The sequence below is a fragment of the Erithacus rubecula genome (assembly GCF_903797595.1).
Source record: "Erithacus rubecula genome assembly, chromosome: 3".
Taxonomy (NCBI): Eukaryota; Metazoa; Chordata; class Aves; order Passeriformes; family Muscicapidae; genus Erithacus; species Erithacus rubecula.
In genome coordinates this window covers 92261937-92286380 of record NC_136689.1, presented here as the reverse complement: position 1 = coordinate 92286380, position 24444 = coordinate 92261937, and the positions used below count along the sequence as shown (strand labels likewise).

The 24444-nt window shown below is 33.6% G+C and overlaps 1 protein-coding gene across 2 annotated transcripts in view; it reads right to left on the bottom strand.

Moving 5' to 3' along the window:
- NETO1 (neuropilin and tolloid like 1) overlaps nucleotides 1-24444 on the bottom strand; it is a gene marked incomplete at its 3' end in the record, with an annotated part of 61698 nt that overhangs the window by 32554 nt on the left and 4700 nt on the right. For both annotated transcript variants that reach the window (XM_079302870.1, XM_079302871.1), the window contains exons 3-4: nucleotides 23337-23474; nucleotides 15537-15785 (exon numbers count right to left, since the gene is read on the bottom strand). In XM_079302870.1, the coding sequence (XP_079158996.1) occupies nucleotides 15537-15785; nucleotides 23337-23474 (387 nt within the window). The remainder of the gene's footprint in view (nucleotides 1-15536; nucleotides 15786-23336; nucleotides 23475-24444) is intronic.

The window sequence follows — 24444 nt, the reverse complement described above, 5'->3', positions numbered from 1 at the left end:
CTTTTATTCACTGATCAGACAGCTGTAGATAAATCTTTTCACTTCTCTGTCTTTGACTAAAAATAGGTATTCAACTCCTGTCTATCAATATTTAAGAAATTCTAACACATGCACACATTTTCCTGTCAGAGAACTTATTAGAGACCTGATTTTGCATGTAAATACTCATAGAAAAGTAAAGAGAATTACACAATGAAGCAAAACACCAGTTATTTATCCATAAGTTTACTACGTCAAGTTCTTTTACAATTATTACTGGGAGCCTTGCCCTCTTGAAGAGTGAGATATTGTTTTCTATAAAAGCAGAGCTTGCAAAAATCAGTACAGAGAAGCATGATTACTCTAAGGTATTTTATATCATAGTAATTGATAAGAGAGTAAAAACATTGGAAGAAGATGGCCAAAATATTTTGAAAGCACAAAAATTTTCTCAGCGAATCACTAATATAATTCTAAAATAGAAAAATGTTTCTGTACGCAAATATTTTTGGTGCAGTGTTCAAAGGGAACTTTGCTATTCTGGTGGGGAGAGTAAAAAAAACAGTAGTAAGAAGAAAAGTAGTATGAGGCTAAATAGCTATGCAAAACCTCACAAATTATTTCTTATTAGCCTAAAATGAAGTTTGTTCTGATGGCTCTTTTCATATTAGTAGTGTCCTTGAAACTGCCATATATATGTCTATATTTCTACTAATGATATTAAAAGGTGTTCAAAGAAAGCCTACAGTTTGCTAGACACTGGAAAGTTCTGTAATAATTATAGTTGGCAATATTATGTGCTTTATTTGCTATTGATTTTCTGTTTTCTTTTAAGGACAATATTGTGAGCAATTGCGGCTCTTTTGAATACTACATATTTATAGTCTAAAATAATGTTTCTCAAATTTTTCACTCTTAACATAGTCATGAAAGAACTCAGAGCTGATATGTGCAAATATAGCAGTTAAAATGACTCCTACTATTTCACCTTGAAGATCTACCTGCAATTTAATCAGCAAAAAGTCATTTGAAGACAAATATTGTTGAAATAACACAAACTACTACCCAAAAGTGTGATTTCTACAATATCTTCTTTCTTTTTTAGTTTTTTTTCTTTTGTTGCTTTACTACTCTTAGCTCATACTTGCAAAGTATTTTTTAGTGTTATTTTTATATATAGTGATTTGCAAACTAATTGTCTTGCTAAGGTGACCTCAGTAAAATGAGATACACTGCAAGAGTTAGCAATAGTTGGACATTTGTATGCCAAAATTATGTGCTTGTTTTGTGGCCATCAATTTGGAAATAAAAAGACAATGTCAGAAAAAAAAGAGGAAAAAACAAAGAAAAGCAAAATCTATGTCTTTGCATAACTTCTTGCTAAGATTGATCAAACTGAGAACTGAACAGACATGAAGCACCTGAATGAATTCCACTGGAACAGAGCACGCCACAGAAGTTGCAGTTAAACTTCTGTTTTCATGCACACACTGGTAGGCTTTGAGATTTTTTGAGATTTTGAGATTTTAGACTGCTTGCCTCTATCCTACAAATCCTTTAAATCAGGGTCTTTCTCATGCATAAATTTTGTTATGGATGGGAACCATATCAGAAAGCAAAAGGTTGCATCAAATTCTGGGTCTCATCTTCAAAGGGTGTTTCAACCCTTTGATATGTGCTCCTAAATCCCAGAAGTGAGAAGTGCTTTTTGGAATGACCTAGTGACAAAGGAAAGCAAGAATGGGCAACAATGTCATACTCAGGCTGATGAATGGAAATCCTGGACCCTTGCTATGTGTGGGATATTTAACAGATCATTTTTATTATGCTAAATATTTACACTAGCAGCTGAGTGCTCCAATAAGGCATTGTATTCCTTTTATGCACCACACTGTGTGTGAAAATGCAGCGAAAAAATGATCCTATGATGAATATTTCAAGGGCTGCATAAACCTTTATCTGCCAGTTGCCCAAAAATATTGAAACAAGACTGAATGAACTCAGGAGTCCACTTTATCTGAGAAATGCAGCCTTGCTGTGACAGTGCAGCTGACTTGACTGCTAGAGCTGACTATCAGTCAAGGGCAGCACCTTGTCTGTGTCTCCCCAAGATAATATCCTGGAGGCTTCCTGTAATTGACTAATGGTCTCTGAACTGGACTAGGAAGAGAGATGTGCAACGCTATGGTGCTTTTCCTGAATAATGCTGAATTCTAAGTATTCCTAGTCATGCAGTTTCAGCAGGACATTACTAAAGGCTCAGGATTTGTCTCATCGTTTTTTATAGATGACTCCTAGCCCTGTCCAAGGAAATAACATTTTAAGTTCATATCAGAATACTAGGGGGGAAAAATGAGCCCAAAGGTTTAGACACAACTGAGTACCAGGCATTACCTCTGCAGATCAAACCTATTTACACATGGTTACACATTCTTGGTACTGCCAAGTGCAGAATCTGCACATCCTTTTCAGGATATTTATGCTGTACCAGTTCACTGGGTGGATTTCTCAGGACAGAAAGATCTTATGAAAATAACTTCGTGATTTAAAATAGACTTTTTTGTTTTTTCATAGGAGAAATGTTTCTCCTAGTTTTAACTCATTTTAGAACATTGATCAGAATAATACATTCACTGTAGTTTTCTTCTCAATAACTACATCTTTTAGAGCTATTATAATCAACAGAATATACTACTTGTGCTGTATCAAGTAGCACTGTATAACCTGTAGCTCACTGCAGATCGTGGTACATTTCCAATTAAAAAAGAAATACAACACAGTGTTTACAACTAATATTCTCCTGCTGTAGCTGGCCATGCCAGTGATGACATCATTTTGAAGATAACTTCATCTCACATGAGAAACTCAAATATCTCCTCTAGTTTCCACATATAAATAGCTCACTTTCCACTTTAACAAGCAAATTCTTCCACTGTCTCCAAATATTTTTCTCTTACAGACTAGCATAGCACCAGGTGGTCTTTTGCTAAAGCAAAGAATTGTGTCAGAGAGCACCAGAGGGAACTGAATTGTGTTAGCAAAAACAACTGCTTGCTTAATCATCTGGCCATATATCAGAAGGAGATGAAACAGACAAAACAGAAAATAAGATTCTTAGAGTAGAAACAAGTGAAATAGCCACAGACTGAAAAAAAAAAACTCATTCATTAGTTTACAGTGCAACTGCTAGATTTTTTGAAAGTTGTTGGAAGAATTATATTCTAGTACTCTCCTTTAACAGTCATTGTATGATTCAAAAAGTCAATGACACGGGACGTTTTTAAAATGTATTCTGTGTCAAGGGCAGAAATCTTTAGGATCAAAGGGAAAAAATCTAGGTTTTCATCCCCACTGGAGCCTGAATGTTCTCTTTCTAAAGGAAAAAATTAGGAAAAAACCCATGGCATATATCAAAGGAAAAAAAAAAATTTCTTGAAACCAATTGTCACCTACAATTGTAGTTATATATGCTCACCACAGACACTTTCAGTGAACAAGAAGGGGAATTATAAAAGCCACACAGCTCAGTAAGTTGCTGAGGAAGGCATATTAACACCAAGTCCCAAAAACAACTGTGAGAAAAGTAAGGCATCTGTCCTAGAAGAATTCATAACAGTATAAATTTCAGTGACATCAGATCTTTCCTTCTTTTTCTGCTACTCTTATGAGGTGTTCTGCCTAGAATCTGTCCTTTCAGGGTACACTGAACTGTTGACCTCAGCAGTTTCCCCAAATGTACAGAATGAGAAGATGTGTTTTTAATAACTTTAGCTGCAGAGTATATTGGGGAATGTCTTTGGAGGCATTCTAACACTTTTGCTTCTTCATCTTTTTAACTGCGTAGGGCAGCAGCTCTCTCTGAGGAAGTGTTTCAGAAAGAACATAGGTCTGTGTTAAACTGTGAATTCCCTACATAAATTACCCATTTAAATTACCCACAAACATGAATTTTACATTTTATTATACAAGGAAGCATTCAGATATTTAAAGTATATAAATAATACATTGAAAGTAAGCAATAATCATTTCTCCTTTTCCAATGTTATGAAATTCAGCTTCTCCTGAGATTATGGGAGGAAAATTTTCAGACAAATTTTGGTTAATCTAGGTTTTACAGCTGGGTTTTTTTGCCTTACAGTTAATTTGCTCCCTGTTGGTTATAATTCCATGAGTGTGACATTCACTTTTGTTCAAATTGATATTTTTTCTCCAATTTCATGCAATTAAAAGTTCCAGAGAAAGTTCAAACCACACTTAATTCCTTATACTGACCTGGAATAGATATAAATTGTCAGAAACAAGAGGGAGGTTGTCTGGGACTTCTATTATATTGATGACAAAAGTCCTACTGTATGTTTTACTAAACCAAGCATAATTCACACCGACTCTAGCCCCAAACATTTCCACTGAAATTAATGAATAAATATTTTTTCTCATAAACAACCCTAAAGTATGTTTTACTGCATGCCTGTATGAGAAAACAACTTGAACATAAATTCTAAACCAGAGGATATTGTCTCCAATATTTTTTACTTTTTTTAAACATTCCTCTGATGGATCCTCTGTCCTGTCTAAGCAGCATTTATGACACATGCTCTGTGTTTATAAAATGACCTCAGACTAATTTTTAATGAACATTACAAAGAAGTGAATCTGTGGGTAAGCAGAGATTTGAAACCTAGAATTTGAGTAGTGTTATATTCACATCTCTAAAACTCTTCTGCCTCTGACTTTACCTTCCCCAGAAACTCCAGATTCTTCTATCCCTAAACAATGATTATATTAAGTATAGAATAGTAATTTTTTGATTCTATTATCATAACTTAGATTTTAAAATTATAACTTACTTGGAATTTAACTGATTTACATTTTCTTCTCCTCTATTCAATATCTACTGTCTGAAGCAGTAGTTTTCTTTTCACTGGATTTACTCATGATTTTAATATTGATTCTAAAATAAGCAGGTTTAGGCCCAGAATCTGAGCTGAATTTAGCAATTGATTGAGTCCTACACTAACAGACTGGCTCAGCCTAATACAGAGAAAAAAATGCTGATCTTCAGCATCACATTAATGAAAAAGACATTGTGATTCACTGAATCACAATTTAGGAAGGCAGTGTTCATAGGTCCTTGTGTCTCCTTTGTACAATACCCATATTGCTATGTAAGTGCCTGAAGAGACAGGGAAAAGAACAGCAAAGTGGGTACTGATTAGAGATTGTCTTGTTCTACCATTGATGTGGTAATATTTAGAAAGAATGAGGTCTCAGAAGAGTTCTGACTTGCAGCAAAAGCAGGTCAAAACACGATGGCCAGTCACAGCTCTCAGGATTGTTAAGCAGGGGTCAGCTGCTTACCCAACAAGTAGACAATAATTAAATTTCGTTTGACCAGATCAAGTTTTTGACTGCCAAACAGCAGGATTTTTCCTAGCTTGATTTAAAAAAGTCATTTAAAGTTCTAGAGATAGAAAGAAAAAAACAAAAGCCAGTCAAATATAAATTAAATCTCTCATTTAAAAAGTACTTGGTAAATCATTGATCTATATTTATATTAAAAGATCACCAATATGCAATATTCTAGAATACCAATTACTATATTATTACTAAAAATTATTTGTGTGGAGGATGCACATAAAATTACAGAGATTCAAACTACCGAGTTTGATTTTTAAAGTTGTAGGCCAGTATGTAATTTGTTAAAAAAAAAATATAAAATTATTTTGTATCATTTCAAATGGAATTCATAGTTAAAAGAAGTTAATAATTATCTGTCTAAACCATATAATGAAATCAACATTTAGGAATAAAATATTTTTAGGAAGTATCTTCTGCATTCTCTTTTGATATTAATTATCACATAAACTTGAGAAATTAGCTACAGGAAAAGAAAGAACAAAAGGGAAAAAGAACCCAAAAAGAAAACAAGAGGAGTATAATGCACTCTTTGGTAACCCACATACTGCCACCAGCAGATTTGATCACATTGTCTCTTGAGCTTCAACTATCAGATAACATCTGGCAAATGATGTATGTAAGTCCTGTTACACAACATCTTCTGGCTTCCCAGTGTCATCTAGGGGACTGATATGTGACTAGAATAACACATTTCACACTGCCTGCTTCTGTCATGCTAGTACAAAATTTTAACAATGGATGTGTCACAAAACCCAGTTTATTTAATTCTGATTTCTCAAAAGACATTTATAAATTCTCTTTTTATCATCTTATTCATATCTCAAGCAAACTTTCTTAACAGAATTTGCTGGATATTGCATAGACTTTTGACATCCAAGCAGTCAAGTAAACTTTTTGCATCTCTAATTTGTAATGACCTTTGAAGCAATAGTTTTGAAGTGCTGATCAAAAGTATTTGCTTACTTATTTTCACAATTTTACGATGAATTCATCCCTTTCAATGGCATTTTCAATTGTTTAATACATCTCATCACTCTATATATTAAAAACGAAAAATTGATTTGAAGTATGTTTTGCAATGTGTATTCCAAAACATATTTTTTTCTCATTGAAGTTAAAACCTCCTCTACAAGCTTATTTGAGGAAACTGCAATGTCAGGCATTAATCCCCCTAGTGAATTGCAGACTGTACTGTGATCATGTAAGCAATGTGATCTGAAATAATCAAGAAGACGTTTTAGAGAAAGATTATTATTATCATCATCATTATTATTATTGTATAATTTTATCCTTCAAAAATATTCGTAAGTACTGCTCTATTATTATTTTAAAAAAGACCCTTGACAATGGATGCATGAACAGAAGCTGTAGTGGGAATGTGGTAGAAGTGCAGTGGAAATGTATTTTGCATTTCAAATTTTAAATCTAACCAGTACACACTGCAAATAATTGCAGAACTTGTATCACTTCATTTTACAACTTGTAAATTTGACTGACCAACTGAGTTGAACAAGTTATCTGAATTAATTATGCTGTAAGTAGCAGATGATTCAAGGAAATAATTTAATTTCAGACAATTCTGAAGTAACTTTTTTAGGGACAAGGGTATCTAGAGGAAGAATAACACAGGAAGAGAGAAAAATCATTGATCATTGTTTTCTAACTCCAAAAAAACCCCTCAACTTACTCTAACAGAGTATTAAAAGAAAAAATAGAAAAAAACATGGAGAGAATAAGTTGAACCTAATTAAGGTTATATTTGTTTGATACTGATCAAATGGACAAATGCAGAATTGATACAAATCTACCACATGTGTGTGAAGGTCGACAACTAGTTTTCTACTAGTTTCATACTTTAAAGGAGTTGAAGAAACAGTAGTTTTTCTCTCCAAAACTAACAGATATTTAATTTTTGCTTAGTTAGGTAGAAAGGTACAGTTTTTAAATATACTTACTTTTAAGTAAATACCCAAGCCTAGAGATTGCCTGGATTTAGGCACATGCTTAGATGTAGGCTTCCTGAAATTCTTTGCTAAATTGAGACTAGATTTAGTGGCTTGTCAGTGCAGCATTTGAGTATAGTAAGCTTAAGCAACTGTTCTTTGGAATTATCCTTGGGCATATCAGAAAGTAATTTCAGAGATTTTTGATGGATTACAGTGTTAAATTATAGTAGCTGTTATTCTTACTTGCCTGAGGGCCTTTATGAAATGAACAGGTTTTGCAGAGAAAAAGATAAGGACACTTAGCATTTGGATTTGTCACAATGAAAAAACACATGCAGAATGAAAACATGTACACATTGAACATAAATTTAACAAAAAAATGACTTGTTGATTTTCCCAAACAAAATATTAGGAATATCTCTATCTAATGCGAATTAACAGTATTAGGGAAAAAAAAATCCACATTTAATCTACTCAGCATTCACAAATATTAATCAACAATGAGAAGCTGACTCTTGCATGAACCCAATTATATTGAAAATGAAATCCTTTAAAAATAGGACTTAAAAAAAATTTAACTTCTCACTACCTCAATTTGTCGTGATCATTTTTAGGACAACAAACCTCCTGTCTAGATGCCATCAGTCAACGTTTTAAGAGGAGGTATTTTTGTATCTCCTCCTTGTATAATATAAAAGTACATATGGTAAAAGGAAGTTGTCAGAAGCTTGAGATAGGCTATAATTGTACAGAGAGAGAGAGAAAGTGAAAAAAAAAATATGAAAAAGCAAATCAGACTAAGTCAGAGTGTTCATAAGCTTGATTCACAGTCTTGATTATCCAGGAGTTTTGTGTCTAGCAATAGATATATTGGCCAGATTTAGCCACAGACATGACACCTACTTCTCACATAAGTCATTGTATAATCTGTTTCTCACATGAAAAAGATTTTACATGATAGTATTTCCCTACCCCATCACAGCACTATAACATTAAAGATTGCAGGCTCCTCAATATCTGAGCACATAATAGGAGAAAAAGAGAAGAGGGATCAAACACATAGAGGCTCTAACTGGCAAGCTAATTTTATTTACAAAATATTGAAAACAAAATTCGTGCCAGAGTTGAATGAAGCATGATCTTAATTTTAGATCTGACCATCAAAGAAATTCAAGTGTGATATCTGAAATGAAAGTATTACATAGTCTGTATTACTCAACAAGACAGTAAACAAATCAAGATAGGTCTCAGCCATCAATATTGGAAAAGATATATTATATATGACAACAAACACCTACTAGAACTACAAATATGCAAATAATATTCAATAACATTCACCTCAGTACTAGTAAGAAAAAGATAATCTCTGGATTCTCCTCTTTACAAAAATATGAGCACTGGCCTTACCAAATGAACCAATGCTAGACAATAGATGAGTGTACATAACAAATGGTGACAGAGGATTTACTTCTTATCTGTCACATTTCACCATTTACTAAATATTGCATACTGCAACAATATTCAGTTCTAGAAACAGAAACATGATTCCGTTTTACAAAGACTTAAGTTTGCAAAACTTCTAATTATTGGGCAAGAACCCTTTTATTGCAGGAAACTGAGTGACTTCTGATAACAGTTTGTGCATATTTCTTACAGGAGAATTAGCTAGAAGCATTATAAAAAGAGTAAAAAATCTGTGAAGGAAAGGCAGATATTTCAATAAAGATCATTATTTATTGCTGTTAGAATTGAGAAATGTTCCATTCAATAAATTAGACAATAACAAAACCAATCTACAATCACAGTTACTTGAACCAATGCAAAAAGATGTCTGAAAAGAAAATATATAAACATGGGTTTTACCTAACATATACTGACAGGTAAAAAATCAAACCTGTCACAACTGAATGGCTAAAGAAAAAAAAAAGTTTTTCTGCCAAACAGATGGGACACACTCAGACTGATTACACAAAGCTCTGGGGCAATTGCTAAGATTTATTTCCTATACTAGTAATATTTTATAAACCTGTAGTTACAATGCATAAAGTTGAAAACTGAACAGCTTAAGAAAAGCATTAATGAAGGAAAAGGATTGCTTCAATGTCAGCAGAATCTCTCCACATATCCATGTTTCCAAGGTCCTTAAGAGAAACTGTTACAGACAACAACAGTGCTGTCAGGATGAGACCACAACACAACCACCTAAGAGTGCATCCTAATATGAGCTATTAGAAAATCTGAAAGATGAGAAAATCAGATGATCTGGAAGAACTTTGAAGAGTAATCAAAAACTCCTTATTCGTTACATATGAGACAAGAAGTTTCCAATTTTTCCCCTGAAGAGGTAAATGCTGTAATGTTTGAATGAGAGGTACCAGGTAACACAACAACAGGCTTTGGAGGTCCTGTTCCAAGTGTGGGTAGTGAATATTCTCATTGTAAATAAGTTATTTTTAAACACTTTTAAAAGACAACTACCCAGGCTTTCTGTTCTGCACAAATTCCATATTATCCTCCCTGATCTACCATTTCCAAGTGCTTCACAAACATTACAGAGAAATCAAGAATTAATAAGGGAAACAAATGTCCAGGGCCCAGTGATTATTTCCTCATTTTATAAGGCTTTAAAGCAAAGGGGTAAGCACTTTATACCAGACCTAAGGTTAAGCTAACTCAGCATAGTATTTACATAAAGTCAAAAGTTTATCCTTAGGGAAAAGAGGATAAGAAAAAGACCATATTTAAGGAAAATCCTCTACTGCTTCTAAGATTTAGATTTAATTGTTTTCTAACAAATAATAATATAAACTATTCATACAATGACAACGGTATTGTAAAAATGCAGCTTATTGTAAAATGTTGGTTTTCTATGACTAATCCTGCTTCCTAAAGATCCCTCACAGTTGCTCCAAAACCACCAACTTTTTGTCAGAGAAATGAGACTCCTCTGAAAAGAATATTTATTATTGCAACATCATAATCAATGTTACCTACAAATAATCAAGGTCACCTACAAATGAAGATGTTTCCTGTAGAGATGGAATAGAATTATTTGTACCTGTGCTGCTGTACAATATCCTAGTAAACTTCTCTAGAAGTCTGTGTCTAGCTTATTATGGAATGAATACAATTATGGAAGGGACTTTTGTAGAGAAGAGGGCATACTGATGGCAGGAAGCAGTAAGCATCCCTAGTTAAACTGTCATTTTTCTTTACTTCAGTGCTACAGATACTTAAAACTGTATCTTATATTTCTCTTGCTCTTGTTTTTACATCAAAGTTCAACAGAGTAGAGACTTAAGTGTTCAGCTTCCTTCTGTTGGTAATATGATACTCCCAGCACACAGGGATTTCTGAACTAAATAATTCTGTATTTGCCTTTTGGGTATTGTTGAAAGAAACATATAACTAGGGGAGGATAAGACATAATATAAGATCTGAAGACCCCACAAGACCTTTTAGACACTAATTTGCTCCACATAAGGAATTATTTTTCTCTTGAAATTTAATATAAACCCATTATCATGATTTTCAATATCATGCATCATCCTACTTGAGAGAAATTCCTTCCCTTTCCCAAGACCAGATGCCCAAATGCCTTGTAAACAGGAATGAGGTGCCTGACTTTTATGAGGTGCACTTGTATGAAGAAAATAAAAGTTCATAAATCCAAGAAGATGCTTATAGCAATTTGAAGTGCTGGGGGGGTTATATCTCAATAAATAAAACAAATTCACACTTTCTAGGGTTTTTTTGTCATCACATGGTTCTGCCTTAAAAATTTAAATTAATGAATTAATGAGCAATTGCTCATACTTCCAAACCAACTCTGATCCTAAAGGAAAAAAATTGTCTTGTTCAAATTTGAATGACTCTGGCATTGTTTGTTAGTTCTCAAAAAACTTAATTGGATTTCATGTTGCTAAAAAGTGATTGTCATTGCTGATACTAAATTAATCACATGGATATTCAGCTATCCCAGACATCTTGGAAATATTCCTTGCTTAAATATATTCAAGGCAGAACATGGACATTAGAAGGCCAAATTATTTGATAATATTTTATGTAAGTTTTTTAGAATTGTGAATTACTTTAATAAATTCACATTAAATTTTCCATGAGTTCTATAATATGTGAATTCCCCAAAAAAGAAGAATTTGGTCTGTTGTTTATCTTTTTCCTCATGATAGATGACATAATTATTTTATTACTTTGACATTCACTGTAATGAGAATGTAAAACTACTGTTAGTCTGGTTAGAAAGTATTTCATATTCCACTTTTTGGGACATGAGAGTATAAATTTTTTTTTCTTTTTCCATTATCAGGCAGTTGAATAGAAAACATTACTGACTGACGTTTATATTAATGAGGCTAAATAAAAACACAGATGGCTTCTACTAAGTGAAGGAACTAAAAGTAATGATGTGCTATCTTAAGCCACTGTCCTGCAAAATCAGGGACCAGGATAAACAGAAATCTGATTATTCTAGCTGAGCAAGAAAGCTCAGATAAACACAGCCTCTCTCTGCCTGAATCCTTGCCTGCACTAAAAAAAAAAAAAAAAAAAAAAAAAAAAAAAAAAGACTCTTTTTAAAGAATAGTTGTCAATAATTTGAAGTAGTAATTGAATTTTTTCTATACAAAACAGTGATTCAGCACCACTTTGGAAGACTGCCTTGAGACAAACCTTTTTAAGAAAAATTAGTGTAATAGATTGAGTGAAAGGACCCAGAGTTGTGAAATGAAATTTCAGGTGTAGGCCTTTCAATGGCCAAAGAATTATAAAACACGAGCAAAGATAAATTTTCCTTTCACTTGTGTCATGGGTTTTTCCTAGCCAATCAAAATTGTATTCAAAATGAATCATAGGAACCCAAAAAGTATTGTAGACTGATATGTATTTCTCTCATACATCAGATTTCCTTAAAAAGAAACAACCCAACCAAAATGTTTGCATACACCTATGAAGATTCAATAGGTTCAGATAGTTGTGTTTTGAAATGAACATTGTTTATCAGAATTTTAAAACTAAATTAAAATAATGTATAAAAAGTAAAGAAGTTTTCATTTGTTTATAAACTCTCATGTATGCAAAATGGTTACAAATTTAAGTCAAAATACATCTGGTTATTATTAATATTAGCTGCAATAATGCAAAAAATGAATATTATTTCCCTTAGCTCAAAGTTTTGACATTGAAAATAGTCTATTATACCATACGTACAACTTCATTCATCCATGTCTTTTAACACTATAATTTAGAAATGACAGAAATGAAAGCCTAAATTATCCTCTTAATACGGAACTTTTTTTGCAAACTTTCAGTAGTTTCACCAGTTTTTGGGTGTGTTCATGTTGGTTATGTGTGTAGCTCTGATTTTGTTGTTAAAGATTTTTCTTCTGCAAGATCTCACCTTTTAGAGTACTGAAAAGACCTCTGAAAAAAAGCTTATTTAAAAGGAAGACAATGCATGTCAAAAATTATATTTGTTTCTGAAACCACAGTCTCTGCTGGGCTTTTGCCTTGGTGGATGGATTTCCAACCATTTCAATATCAAGGAGTCAAAGAAATTATCTAACAGAAAACTTGTAGTAATTGCAAATTATTAGTGTATCCCTTAGGATTTTCTATATAATTTCTTTTTATAGGACTTAGTCCAAACTAGATTTAAAATGCCTTAGGTGCAGGACTGTTACCATTTGCACAGACTAATAGATCTTCAATGCAGCATTTCTCATGATACCCTAATTAATCTTTTTTCAACTTCATCCAGTTAGCTGTTTTTATACACCCTGGAGACATAGTAAATAATTTCTTTCCTTATTTCTCCAGGTACCATTCAAATAACAACAAACAATTGCAGCTTCAATTTACTCAAATTTACTTTCTTTAAAAAAAATCTTGGCACACACCCACACATTTAATATCACATCTCTTTGTCCTCCATTAAGACCTCAAATTCAAAACAGGCAGATGAGAGACACATCAGGAGTAGGTGGGAACCCTCAAAGATTGGTGATACTCCAGAAATAGCTGTGTTGCACTTGTCTCTGGATGAAGAAAGCATCCTCTGCAGGTTGCAGTTAGGAAGAGTGTCCTGCTTTCAACAAGTGAGATGAGTGGCAGCAAAAACTACATCTTCCCTGAGCATTCAGCTGGCTGAGAAAGCAATAGTTTCCAAATGACTGTTTGCTTTGGATCATTTTCTTCAAGTTCTTTAAAGAGAGGTTAGTCACATATTTTCTTCTGATCTCTTCGTTGTTCATAATTTAATTTTTTAAGTTATCACTACCTAAGCTGGTTCTAGGTGGTTAAGGTGATAATTTCTGTACTGGAGTCCTCTCTCTCTTACTCTGTTATACTCTGGAGTGGAACCCTCTCTGTGTTACTCTCTTATACATCCTGTTTTATAAGTTGGCAGGAACCCCTTCCAGTGCACTCATACGGGCAACAAAATGCCATGCCTTATCCATGTCTGCACAATAAAAGACTGCCCAAGTAATAATGTGGAATGTGAAGTGCTTCCTCTTCAGGGTGGTCAAGGAGGCAGCAGTGCTGTTTTTGCACTTGTCAGATTAATCATATTGACATGAGATTTCTTACTACTTGCAGAGCTTCTATAGAAACATATGGAGGGGAAAAAAAGAAAGAAACAAGGAAGAAAAAAAGATATAGCTATTCCATCTGAGGTCTAGAATAATTTATGCTGCCATACTAATTTACCAGCATTGATCTTTGTGTAGAAATTCACCTTACATCAGTAGAAAAGGAATGAGGATAAAATGTGATCCATGAAGCTGTCTTTTACTTGAGAGATTTTAGATAGACTAAGTTGCAGATTATGCTATGGATATCTTTTCAACCATAATGCAACTAGAAAAGAAATGCAACTAGAAAAGAAAAGGTAAAAAATCTAAAGAAAAGAATTTATGGCACAGGGTGTGGAAATGGCAAAAGTCCACAGACCCTTAGTAAATGAGAGATAAAAATTTAACTCACTTTTCAGAGAGCACATGCATGGTTATAACAGAATTTTTTCCATAGTTTTGAATTTACAACAGATACATATACCTGGCTATCAGATAATTTGCTACAGAAATTCTCTCTTCTGTTGCTGTTTGAACCTTCAATGCATGTTTAGCCAGTGCAAAATAGTATCCTTGACTTGAAAGAAAATTTGACTATTCTGGTTGGTTTTATAAGTATTCTCCTTGGATTAATGAAAGAAAATCAGAAAGAAAAACAACATTGAACATGTAGACCTGCCATCATCTATGATGCTAGGAATGATTATGGAAGAGTTTTGGGTCTGCTAATTTTAGGCAATATTCTAGAGAACATTGTTCAACCTAATACAACAATTTAGCTGAAAAAATAGTGACATAATTGACAAAATTGCATAATAATTACAGTGCTTTAGAGTGAGCTATATTAAAGCATGACTCATCACTCAATACATAAGAAGTCACAGAACTACGTCACATCCAGCAGTGCAGTTGCAGTGCAGTATAGTGGAGATGCAGCCAAAAAACAAATTTAAAATCAGCAATCATTTGTTAATGCGTGAGGGAGCAGGGAAATTGATGGAAAGTGTGACTACAAATTTTGTTTTACTTTAATGAATTAAACAGTGACAATGAATACTTGTACAATTGCAATTAAGATTTGCAGCCTTTTTAGAGAAATATTTAATATATGTTGCTATTTGAACTTCACACATGCTCTGATAACACTTATATTAGTTTGCTTTATTAAGGAGAACGATTCCACTCCTCAGTTGGGGAAATGATTGCTGAAGTAGAAAAGCAATGATAGACTTTTCTGAGATAATTACATTTTTTTATTAGAATACTTTATCAATGATCCTTTTGAAAGAAAAGCTGTGCAGTGTCACAGTCAAGCATAAAACACTAAACTTCCCATGAAACATTTTGAATGGCCTTCTGTAATAGCACTCACTTGAAAATAATAATTTTAAAAACTGCAGAATCTGAAAATCTTTCCCTTGAATAGGCCTAACTTGTTATGCAAAAGATACGTATGACTTTTATCAATTTCTATCTAATAATACTTTCCTTGACAATAAACTAAGTCCCAGCTAAAGATATAATTCTTTAGTAAGATTATAAATCATTAGAAAAGTTACAATGATAAAGTTTTTCTATTAAAAATGTGATGGCTTGTACTTACCAGGTGTAAAATTATACCGAGCAGAAAACCCAATAGATTCCAGTTCAGCATCAGCAAAAAATTTAATCCACAGGAATCTGCCACTGGATTTTATCATAGGTGGATTTTGCTGTCCACAGAAACGTCCAAGCATTGGGGAAAAGCCAAAAGGTCCATCTCGTACTTCAATGTGGTCAAATTTACATTCCCAAGAAGGCTCTATGGAATATTTTTCATCAAAGTGTAGTTCAATGCATTGTCTAGGAGCAGCTAGAGACAAAAAGAAAATTATCTTATTCTTTTCTAACCCAAGACCCTTCCAAACAACAACCAGATGCAACAAAAAAACTAAAGGAAAACTGAAGAAAATAGAATGTATTAATTTTATATGCATCTTAAAATTTTGTTTAAAACTTGTTTGAAAATTAGTTTATCTGTATTTTTTACAGATTTCACACTGCCAGGTCATTTGTCTATTGTTCTCCTTTTAGAAAAGTACTCTTGACAGCAGTGCTTGGTAAAGCTAAGAGAGATATCTGTGCTGAACAGAAAAATATAGCCAGGAACAATTTCTTCAAACATAAAATGTTTCTAAGAAACTTACATACTTAGAAAAATATTTTTTCTCTTATATTTGGGGGAGGGGATTTTAGCAGAATACTTTTTTATACCTAATACTGGCAAAGATGATGAAGAAAAGGCTTCCAATGAGAAGAGCTACTTCTCATTGGAAACATAAGAACAAATGCAGTGAATTCTCACCTAAGAAAGAACTAGATAAGGATGATAATTAAAGAGCAAATTGTATACTGAAAACCTTAAGGAACTTCATAGTGGCCACTTAACTAGATCTTTAAAAAAAATCTGTCTTTAATGACAGGTACTAAGTTTAGAGACAGTCGTAATGGTCTCTAATCCAAATATTTCTCGGCATCTCCTGTATAAAGCAAAAAAAAAAGTAACTGGGAGAAATATAGTATTTTCTTAAAAGGAGGGGGGAAAAAATCATGGTTTGATTGATACATTTTATCATAGGCAACCTGCTAGAGGTGCACTGTTCTCTACATTTAATCCTGGCCATAGCAAAAACTGTGCCTTCCAGAGCCTGGTGCATTGGAGCCTTTTGCTGACAAAGCCTTCTGCTAAGACAAGGATTTGTTGTGTCATTGCCCACTGTGCCTCCCATGGGATCATGTCCTACACTTTACACATATCAAAAGAGGTTTGTATTATTGAGTTTTGACAGTCACCCTTCTTTTCACATGAAAATATGCAAGATCAAACTCCATGCTGAGTTATTAGCATGAAAAGTTCTTAGCATGGAACCTGCTGAACTGTAGGAGTCAGTATCTCTACACTTCTTTCCTCGAGAGTAATAAAAAACTGTCAGTATGACCACAACAAATGTCTTTTCTGGATTCTGAAATGTTTTATAACAAAGATTTTGGTATGACCTCTTTACTCACATAAAAAGAGAGAGTAATTAAAATTAACTGAGTAAGAAGATATCAGGTACATTTTGAATCTTTACATAAGAGCACATAGTCAGATCACTTTTACAATCTTTTCTAAACCTTTTCTACTATTCTCAATTTGAATTCTCATTCAGGGAAATACTTACTATTGACTTGTCATTATTTATACCAATTTACAGGAAATTTGTGATCTTTATGCCCGTACAAATTCAATAGCAAAAGCAGAAGTCTGTATTTTACATATAATTGCAATAAATTCACAGTTATGGAAAATAAACCACTTTGAAAGTACAAAAAACATTTTACAAAAGTAAAGTTAGATAATAGAGCTTGCAAAGGAGATCATAATGATGTTATCCTTTGTGAGGGTTAAATATCAAAGTAAACCTTTTTAGAATATAGTAAAATATTAAATACCTGGAAGACATCATAGATTAATTTTATTCAGATGTTTCTATCCTTGGATTTACACTTTAAAAAAAATTATTGATTTCAACTCAACTAAGCAATACTAGGACAGAAAAGAACAAACAATTTGGTATCATATTCTGCATGCTCTTATTCCATTTAATGAAATGTGTTGAGAACTGTCCATCATTCACATAAGGACTACAGAGTCAGGTATCAGAAACTATCTGACAACACTAAATAATCTTAAGAAGACTCATCATGGCTTGAAAATCTTACACATTCATGACTCCGGTGCTATGCTATTAACCTGTCTAGGGCTTTATTGCTATATTCTAATCTCACTAACTAGATATGAAGTAGATTCTCCTACTACTGTTAGTGACATACAGCAGCATAGCACAGTGTATGGCTGCTGTGCTTCCCACAGCCACAAAGTGATTGCTTCAAAAATGGCTCATGCCATTATCATAACATATTTATCCTCTAAAAACTTTCTTTTCTGTTGCCTTAATTCTTACCAAGAAGAGGGTTACAAGTGCTGACCCATAGTTAAATCCTTAACTCTCTGTATTCAGGACTCATGTAACATGTTAGAAATGGCCACGAGGGCTCCTCAGAGTTCAGTCATTTAACATGATTTTTGGTCTCAAAAAGGAGCCCTAGAGCAAACTCTAGCCTTGGTATAGGAGGCTCTAAAGTAAAAGGAAAGATTGTGGACAAATGAAACTCAGGCCTACAGAGTTGTGCAGGAGAGCTATTGGCTGGGTGAATGCATGACCTGAGAAAAAGCAAAATTTCCACAATGATAATCTCCATATGGCTTTCTGAATCTCACATTGCCAACCAGCTTTATGACTACATTGCTACAGTTCACCTCTTCTGATTTTATTTATTTTCCAACAAAGTCAAGATGAGGCTTTTCTTGGTGAAGCTCAGATCTTGCTAGAGGATCAGAGAGAATCATATCAGCTCAAGGAGCTGATATGATATTCCACTTTTCCCTGAAGGTCTTGTAAGTAGAGGCTACTGTAAGTAGAGGCTACTTCACTTTAAGAAAGTAGCATTGAATATTTGTTAGCAGTACTTGTCCACTGGGGATAAAACATGGCTGGGGATTGAGTTTGAGGGCTGGACCACTGCCCATTCCTTAATCTAAAGTCATGTTCTGGCTTCATTTTGGCCATGCCAGCAGGAACACTTCATATTTCTCTAACTGTGTGTAACTCCAGGGTGCAATACATGCATCCATGAACTTTTCTCAGGTGCTTTTAAATGAACCTCTGCTTTTCATCTTGTGCTTCATATTTAGTAAATGGTTAAATGTTTTGTTTGTGATCATCTACATATGACACAAGATTAATCAAAACTTCCTAGATATGACCATAAGAAATGAAAACACACGATTTAAATTCTCAACTTTAAGTTCCTTTTTAGCAAAAATGGTATAATTTCACACTTACGCTGTGGCTTTAATAAGGGGTTTCTTTGCTAAATGCAAGGTAGAATAAACTGCCATTGTTTAAAAACACATCTTGTGCCACTACTTTTGCAACAAAATCTGTGTAAATGAGGTCATAGAAATAAACTGGGAACAAGTCCAGAATAATAGCTAATAATAATGTGTGTGTACATACAGAAAAAGAAAACAAAACACCCAGAATATGCAAATCTTCCAAACTGGATTTGGCCAGATTTGGCCATGTAAGTGGATAAACATCCAGTGGTTATTTCTGGTAAACTAATTCACAGGAAAAGCCCATTCACATCTTCAGAACTCCTCTGGCTACGGAGTCAGGAAAAGTTATCAACTCCAAATGAAATACATATATAGTCTTATAAAATGACTGGATTTCAAATCTCACAGCTTCCATATCTAACTTCCAAATATCTTTCTTTAAAAAATGTTCAGTGCCATGGAAAGGCCTACTTAATGCTTGCATGTCTTGTCATATTTTTCATCTAATTATCTTACACATGTGCTGTCTTGAGATTTTACACCCCATAAAAAACAAGAGTCATTGGGTTTCAGCTTGCAGTAGAACAGTTGCAGCAAAACTACACAATTAAGGTTTTAATTCAGGTCAGTCTCTAAGTCTGTGTAGTGACAGGTGAAATTAAGTGAAAAAATCTGTTTCAATTTGCTACACTGCATGGAAATGAGAAACAACTCAAGACCTACTGCCATCTCTATGAGCTGTTACCCTACTAATATTTTCAATAATCCCCATTCCTTCTGGTTATCCTGATATTATTGAAAAGAAAACCACATTTATCTTCCTTTGAAAAGAGGGTTCTTTCACAGTTTTGGTGAAAATTCTTTCAGCACAAAAATCACTGTGAAATAAAAAAGGACTTAGAGCAGAGGTTTTTCATTCTGTGATGACAATTTTCTAACACCTGTGAAATATAATGAAAGAGTTTAATGGTCTTTGGTGAGAACATGAGACCTTCAAGAACGATAACTCTGTATGTTCACAAATATGTAAAGTGGAAGCTATATCTCCATAAAGCAAATCTAGTCCATAACTGTAATAATAAACAAACACTTAATTATTAAAAGTAGAAGAGTGGAAAAAATTTTGCAGGTATTTCATTTACAGGATTGCTAATGAAATTCTCAAGTTATAGTGTGTATAGTATGACTATCCCACTCCCCAAATACTTTAATACAAATAAAAACCTTTGCTCAAAATCTCCTGTGAAAATTTCTTTTTGTAGCACACATGCCAAATGTTATGCAGTCTGGCAAAGGCTACTGCTGTCACTGCTGTGATTGTTCTAGGCAGCTGTGAATTTTGTCAGGTTAGAATCATGAATATGCAAAATAAGGGTGAAATATGGCCAATTCTTCTCAGCTCATTTTCCATGTTATCTATATGCCAAATAAGATTGAAAGAAAAAAAAACAAAAAACAAAAAGCCCCAACAAACAAAATGAACAAATTCTCATTGCATTTTGAAAGGCAGATGGGATTCATCAGAAGCTCCTTGGGGAGTTGTATCCCTCTCCTCCAAGCCTCACTTGTGGCACTCCTCTGTAGAATAACTATTTTTGTACAGAGTCCATGATTTCTAGATGACTTAAAGGATTTCTTTTTGAAAGGCATTCAACCTGGGCTTTAAAATTCCTAGTTGTCCCAAGAGTTCGTTATCATTACTAATTACTTACTAAAACAGATTAAAAAAAAAAAAAAAAAAAAAAAAAAAAAAAAAAAAAAAAGAAAAGAAAAGCAGAGTAATCTAAGAAACTTCCAGCTATTTGATTTGTTTATGTTTTTGACTGCTAGGATAGAAGCATCTGCATTCAGAAATCTCTATTTCTTTCAGAAATTCACAGTCTCTGATCATGGTAACTTTTGCCAGCTCCTTTACTTCACCAAAGTAATTTTGACATGATAAAAGACTTGTATACATATAAGTAGAGCTACAACGCAGAGGGAAAAAATCCTGAGATGAAATTCAACTGCTTACAAGCTGGGGTCCTCAGTAAAGATCCCTAAAGTCACTAGGAATTGTGTTTGAATTTGCCCTAAGGCTATGTTTGATAGCAAATAAATTAAGGAATGAATGCAAGCAGCCAGGGAAGAACCTAGTGATTCATGTATGTTTATATATTTATACTCACATCATACAGATTTCAGTATGGAATATACAGTCCTGGTATGCTGAACTCCCTGGGATATACAACAGGGAGATAGTGATGGGAGGATGGTATTATAGACCATACTAACAATTCCTCTAGTTTGGTACTTGGCATTCAAAAGGATTCAGAAGCTGCTCAAGCATGTTGAGATTTCAATAGTAAATATGGAAACAAATTGCATATAGAGATGTTTCTGTCTTACCCTAAAATATTTATTTCCTCCATTAGTCAGGATTATCCCCCATTTCTGTAGCATGTTATTTGATTTCAAAGACATTGTTAATAATATTTTTTTTTTAAATCCTTTAATATCCATGTCTTATGACAATGAGTTTCACAGAATATAAATATTTGGGGAAAAGTTGGTATTTGCTAGACTTCTTTAATATTTTCTGTCATTTTATGCATTGCAAAAAGAATAAATATGGACAAATAATTTATTCTAATTACAAAAAAGTTTTTGTTGATCTCCAGTAGTTCTTTTTGCCTTCTTTTTTTAAATCTGCCACATTTTAAAATATTATTGCTCAGATATCTTCCTATATCTCTGCTTATTTTTGTGACTTTTCCAGACTAACATGACTATTTCTGATTTTTTTAGAAGACAGGAATAGACATGGGGAGATCAGTGCTGAAAATGATATGCAATGCCTGTGGTTCATTGTGGGTTTTAAACGACCAGCTGCAATCCAAACTGTTGATTAGGCTGGATGGCGAAGAAGAAGATACCCATACCATAAAAAAATTGTGTTTAACTGGATTTACAAGATTGAATTTTCCAGTAAATTATGACAAGATGTCTGTTGAGTTTACACTTTTCCCTATACATTGCTCTAAACTTGTCAATGTGGAATTTCATCTTCATCATAGAAGTTGGTTGATTAAATCTTTCCTTCATAAATTGTTCTTAGGCATCTTCATTTGTAGATATTTTAAATCACATGATTTCAACAGTGTATTTTGCATCTTTCATCATATTAAGTATATTTTTCTAAGTACTTAGTTACTATAATAAAGATAAAAATCTTTAAAATATTGGACTTTCAAGCACTTTCTTATTGTGAGGAAGTATATCTCATGACCTGAGGTACGGGACTGTATTTTACAAAAATTCTGGTTATTTTCTACACCATTTCACTTTAATGATCAAACATCCTGTGTTTCAGATCTTTGAAGATAAAATTGGCTTGCTTCTTTCCAGTCTCACAGGAGTGTTAGATAATTTTATCAATATATGCAAACAGACAAGTATCTAGCAACATACATTTTGAACCTATACGCCTAAGTGCACTAAAGTGGAATTCAGTCATTTTGCTGTGACTTTTGACTTTCTAAAAGTACATAGTGTGGGGGGGTCTAGAGCAGCAATTTCAACTTAAATCAGCTATAAATCTTTGGAAATGTATCTTGGTACTACCTGCATCTTTAGTAAAATAATTATTACGTAATTCCTTGCTCCATCATTAATTAATTAATAATTCTCTAAATGAAGCATGGATAGAAGACCATCACTCTTTTATTCTACATGCATTCACAACTCGTGAAAGAAACTTTTTGATTCCAGATACTTTACACACAGTACCTGATTCATCTTTTCTGAGCTCTGACAGGACCTAATCTCTATTACTTTCCACAGATTCATTATTAGAGCAATCTCTCCAAATCCATTGTACTGCGACTAATGAAAAGAAACCATGTAATTTGTTTGTAATACATCTTTAGCCTTTCCTACATCACTTCCATGCCTGCAATTGTATACTCTTTAAATACTAAGCTATAGAGTTGTTTTGTGCTAATGTTTATTCTTTTCTAGTTTTATTTTGTAAGTTGGGTTTTTTTAAATTTTGATTTCTTACAAACAATTGGATGGAAAATATTTTTAACCCTCTCTATATAGATATTTTCTGTATAGATATTTTCTTTTACTGTACTTTGCCCAGATAAACTTGTCATCCCTGGTTCAGTTAAGCTCAAAATGTCTGCATGAATTTTTTTCCCATGTTCACTTTTACTACTCATTTTAAAATTTCCTTTCTTCTGTCACATTACAGTATTTTAGGTTCTATTCATTTTCTAAATATCTTGAAATAAATTTTACTGTTTATTACTGAGTCATGCATACTTACTGCCTTAACTAATTTATGAGTCATATCAAGGTAGATATCAAGAGCTTCTCTAAATCTTTTGTCTTGGAAGGCTTTATAACCATGACTTTATCTACTCTTCAAACATACTAAAACCTATTCTTTTTAATACAGTTGATGATAAAATATAAAGATTTTCTTTTGGTCACCTTCTATGATGTAGACACACTCTCTGTCCGGAGGATACTTGTTGGGGTAATTTGGAGAAGTGAAGATGCCTCCTTCTGCATATTTTGTCCAAGTTCCACACTGCACTGGTCTCTGTCCTTCGGAAGTAGTTTGCTTTTCTGTGAAATGATGACATTAAGCATGATGTAGTTAGCTCACAAATGATTATGTCCACATGACACTTGGAACTTTCTAACAGGGTAAATACAACAGTCCCTTTTCTGGCAGTGGCCTCTAACTTTTCTCTGTTGAGACTAAGTATGATTATTGATCTAGGGAAAAATAAAGCTACTTTTTGGGGGTAAAAGCATTTAATTCTTACTCAGAACATTTTTCTCAAAGCAGAGGAGAGGTTTGCCTGTCTAGGGGAAAATAAATTCTCATTGCTTTTAAAATAATAACCTTCTAGAGAAAGCACGTGCTTGAGAATTGGAAAGCATCAATTTCCCACTCATACATCTCAAAAGGCTCAAGAATGTGTTCTATCAGAAAGCTTCATGTCATAATATAGGAATATATCAGTCACAAAATCAAGTAAATAACACAGAGAATTATGATTCTATATAGAAGGTGTTTTAAATCTGCAGCGTATTTAGTCTGCATTCACTGGACAGAGGTAAACAGAGGAATTCCTGGAATCTGGTTCATAGATTATTTTTATCTCACTGTTTGGTATAAAATTATTAAATAGCTCTGAAGCCAGAAATCACAGCCCAGAACTTTCCTTCTCCTCAGTGAATCATCAGAGAGTAGAGTCAGACCTGCCTGTCTGCTTTCTTCCTAGCCCTGAATCTCTTGGATTTCTTCCTGCTTTTTGGCAGAGACTGGAGTCAAAAGGTTTGGGCCAGTTCAAGCTGAAAAAGATCAGGGATCCCTTCCTGAGCATCTAGCTTTGGCAAGTAGGCTACCATGAGACAGAAATCTTCAGAAGGAAATATATCTTAGCTGCTATTAAAAGGAAGGATGGTGGGCTCTGGACTGGTGTTGCTCTGAATGAGGTATCTAATAACCAAAGAACTGTCCCATATAACTTAAGTCCCTGGTGCGTAAAGGGGTTTGAAGCTCCCTCTGAGGATCAATGGAGAAAAA